Here is a 3,701-nt window from a genome sequence, read left to right as displayed (position 1 = left end):
AGTCAGCTCATTGGGGGTTCCAAAGAAATACGCTGGGCTTCACTATTTGAGATTTCTAGCACATCAGCAGTGTTGGGGCCTGAGAGGTACAGGACTTGGATGAAGGGGCAGAAATACCCAATATGCATGGCAGTATCAAGGGGAAAGGGATAGAAGGTTGGGGAGGCACACAGGAGAGAAACACAAAGGTGGTACCCACCTAACAGTCTGGATTTGTTCTTAGGCAAGGTGAGAACTACTTTCTCCAGTCTCCAAAATGCCTGACACAAATCTCTTAGTGTTGGGATCCTGCCTGGGCAGATGAGGACAAAATCCTGTCAAATATATAGCTCACTATCATTACCTTATTTGGTTGGTCCTCACAAGATCCGAGAGATCATTCTCTATTTTCCAGATGAGAAAAGATGTAGGAGTTCCCGTTGCAGCTCAGTGGCTTAAGAAACTGACTAGCATCCATGAGGATGTGGGTTTGATCCCTGGCCTCACTGAGAGGGTTAAGGCTTTGCCACAAGCTTTGACATAGGTTGCAGATGTGGCTTGGATCCTGCATTGCTGTGGCTGTGGTGTAGGCCTGCAGCTGCAGCTCCGATTTGCCCCGTAGCCTGGGAACTTTCATATGCTGCAGGTATGGTCCTAAAAAAGAGAGAAAGAAAGAGATAAAAGATGTAAAATTTATTCTTCTAGCTGAGTGATCTGGAGGTAATTTGGCATTCACATTGGCTTCGGAAATTCTGGCAATTTTTCTTTTTTTTTGCTTTTTAGGGCCGCACTTGCAGCATATGGAAGTTCCCAGGCTAGGGGTCGAATCGAAGCTGCAGCTGCCAGTCTACGCCACAGCCACAGCAATGTGGGATCCAAGTTGTGTCTGTGACCTCCAGCACAGCTCATGGCAATGCCACATCATTAACCAACTGAGCTAGGCCAGGGATTGAACCTGTGTCCTCATGGATACTAGTTTAATTTGTTTCCACTGAGCCAAGTTGGGAACTCCCAGGTTTTTGTTGTTATTGTTTTGGCGATAAATATTAAGTGTCCCAAGGCCTTCAGAAATACACTAAGTGCTGTTGGCTACTCCTTTTGTTATAAAAATTTTATTATTTTTAACAATAAGGTGTGTACATTCTAGGAAGAAGGAAAAATATCAATAAGCTAATTTTAAAAATCACTTAACACTACCACTCACCGTACTTTGTGTCTTTCATTCTTTACATGTTCTTTTGTGCATATATGTTAATATATAAATGTACTCTTCCCTTTCAAAAATACGATATTCTCATATTACCTTTTCTTTTCATTTTATATCCTGTCAGGCATCTCTTTTTGTACAAAGGAGTAAAGGTCTCTTATTAAAAGGCAGAGACTTGTAGATTGGTTTGAAATACAATAAACAATGAGATGCATCCAAAACCATTAATAGCAACAAGTTAAAAGTAGAAAGATGGACAAAGGTATATCAGGAAAACACAAATTACAAGATAGCAATGTTAACATCAGAAAAAAAAATCCAGGGAAACTACATTAAATAGGGGTAAGGATGGTTTCGATTAACCTTCCAACGCATCACTATAAGTTTGTTTCTTACTCTCCTTATCTCATCTATTTCATTCACTTCTCTAAACATATCTTCCTTGCTTAAATGCCTGTTGTGTATATCTTCTTTAAATTCCTGGAGAGACTGAATCAGCCTTTCTTTAAAAGTTCCTTCTGATTTTTCCTCCTCCTCTGGCTCTTCCTCCTCCTCAGGCTTTTCCTCAGGCTTTGGTTCTTCCTCAAATTTTGGTTCACTCTCATTTTCTGGTTTTCCTTCAATTTTTTGACAGGGTTTCATCTTGTGCCTGTCTCTCTTCCTTCCTTCTTTGCCCTCTTTCTTTTTTTCTGTTTATTCCTCTTTGAAACAATTACTTCTAGGAAGCAAGAAGGAGACGTCAAGTCAAAGGCTTGGTGAATGGCCCAGGGGTCTGTACACAGGTCTCAGTATTTGCTTTTTTTAAAAAAATTTTTTTGGAGTTCCCGTCTTGGCGCAGCAGAAATGAATCCGACTAGGAACCATGAGGTTGCGGGTTCGATCCGTGGCCTTGCTCAGTGGGTTAAGGATTTGGTGTTGCTGTGGCTGTGGTGTAGGTCGGCAGCAACAGCTCCAATTAGACCCCTAGCCTGGGAACCTCCATATGCCGTGGGTGCGGCCCTAAAAAGACAAAAAAAATTTTTTTTATTATAGTTGATTTACAATGTTATGTCAATTTCTGCTGTACAAAGTGACCCAGTCATATATATATATATATATATACATATACACACACATATATATATTCTTATTCTCACATTGTCCTCCTTCATGTTCCATCACAAGTGATTAGACATAGTTCCCTGTGCTATACAGCAGGATCTCATTGCTTATCCACTCCAAATCCAATAGTTTGCATCTACAAACCCCAAACTCCTAATTTTTTGATTCAGAGCTATCATCAAATGTTTTCCACCTGAGAGACTCAATCAGCCATCAGGGATTTCCTGAGCCTGCCGCTCTTACCTCCATTTTCCACCTCCTCACCTCTCTGGTCTCATCCCTCCCTCCAGCCTTTTCCAAGGCCCTCCTCAACCTTTTTTCAGGCACCAAGATCCTCCTAGAACAGAGTAAGCTGGAAGAAAGAGATGGGGGGAGGAACAGTGGGGCCCACAACCTCAGTCCCTCCCTGGCCCACCTCCACCCCGGGGGTCTTTATATTTCCCACACCTACCTGTACTGATGCGGTCACGTTCTTCTTGCCCTTTCCAGCCCTGCGTACTGCTAGGAACGACAAGACCTGCAGGCAAACGGGAAATGGGAGGGGGAGGGGTGAGAGTGGGGGTGGGGCGAGCGCTTGGTGGACCAACGCTGGGTGGACTGACCGGCACCACGTACTTTTTTCCTCCTTAAAGTTCTCGGTTTGGGTAACTTTCCCACCTTCTGTGTTTCCCCCATCTCTCCCCTTCTCCAACAGTGCAAGTTAGCTCGAATTTTCCATCAGACAGGGAGTAGGAAAAGCAGATTATTTCCCAACTATCTTTAAGACTTGGGCGCGGGGGAGGGATTGGGGCGAAGGTAGGTGTTGGGAGAGCGGTCTGAGGTGGCAGAGGATGATTATTTTTAAGCTATCACAGGTCTCCTTGTCCTTCTCCCGGGACTCCTGGTCCCTTTCCCGAGGGCCATCACTTCTTGCAGAGCTGGAGGTGGGAGGTGGAGAGATGGACTTGACCAGGCCTTCCCTCAAGTCTAGGCTCTAGGCTACCCCACCCAAGAAATCCCCAGGCAGCGCCTAGTTTGCCACCGACCTGCAAAATTCCGGCAAGCCGAATCCTTCCTCCCCTGGCCTCGGGCCCCGCCGTCTGCGCTGCTCAAGGGAAGCTGGTACCCAGAGGCGAACAAGGACCAGACTAGCAGGACTTCTGCACACGTCGACTCCTGGTCACGTGAGAGCTACGTCACCGGTGAGCTCTGGTCCCCAGTTTCCACTCCCACCAAAAGCGCGGCAGAAGTGGGTCGGCCCTCTGCCCCCTCCCCCTTATGCATTTGGCCTTGTCGGTCTTTTTTGCCCATCCCAGAGGGAAAAATGTTATTTGCCTTTCTCTGATTCCTGGGGAGGGGCTGCATCTTTTTCTGGAGCTTCTAAACTTTTCTACTTCTTTCAAGAATTGTCTTTTCCTGCCCTCCGCTCCCAGGA

At 45.6% G+C, this 3,701-nt stretch overlaps 1 protein-coding gene across 2 annotated transcripts; it reads right to left on the bottom strand.

The window, feature by feature from the left end:
• TCEAL9 (transcription elongation factor A like 9) lies at positions 1,073 to 3,465 on the bottom strand. 2 transcript variants are annotated; one of them, XM_021079946.1, is made up of 4 exons: positions 3,313 to 3,465; positions 2,739 to 2,804; positions 2,531 to 2,639; positions 1,073 to 1,904 (listed from the first exon to the last, which is right to left on the bottom strand). In XM_021079946.1, the coding sequence occupies exon 4, from the start codon at positions 1,826 to 1,828 to the stop codon at positions 1,514 to 1,516; it is 315 nt and encodes a 104-aa protein (XP_020935605.1). In that variant the 5' UTR covers positions 1,829 to 1,904; positions 2,531 to 2,639; positions 2,739 to 2,804; positions 3,313 to 3,465; the 3' UTR covers positions 1,073 to 1,513. The 2 variants fall into 2 exon arrangements, with proteins under 2 accessions (XP_020935605.1, XP_013846436.1); XM_013990982.2 differs by lacking the exon at positions 2,531 to 2,639.

This window comes from Sus scrofa, chromosome X (genome assembly GCF_000003025.6).
Source record: "Sus scrofa isolate TJ Tabasco breed Duroc chromosome X, Sscrofa11.1, whole genome shotgun sequence".
Classification (NCBI taxonomy): Eukaryota; Metazoa; Chordata; class Mammalia; order Artiodactyla; family Suidae; genus Sus; species Sus scrofa.
The sequence above is the reverse complement of the archived record's forward strand: the minus strand, read 5'-3'. Positions and strand labels throughout refer to the sequence as shown.

Coding starts and splice junctions, on each gene's coding strand:
- TCEAL9 (XM_021079946.1), bottom strand. CDS start 1,828: ATGAAACCCTGTCAAAAAATTGAAGGAAAACCAGAAAATGAGAGTGAA.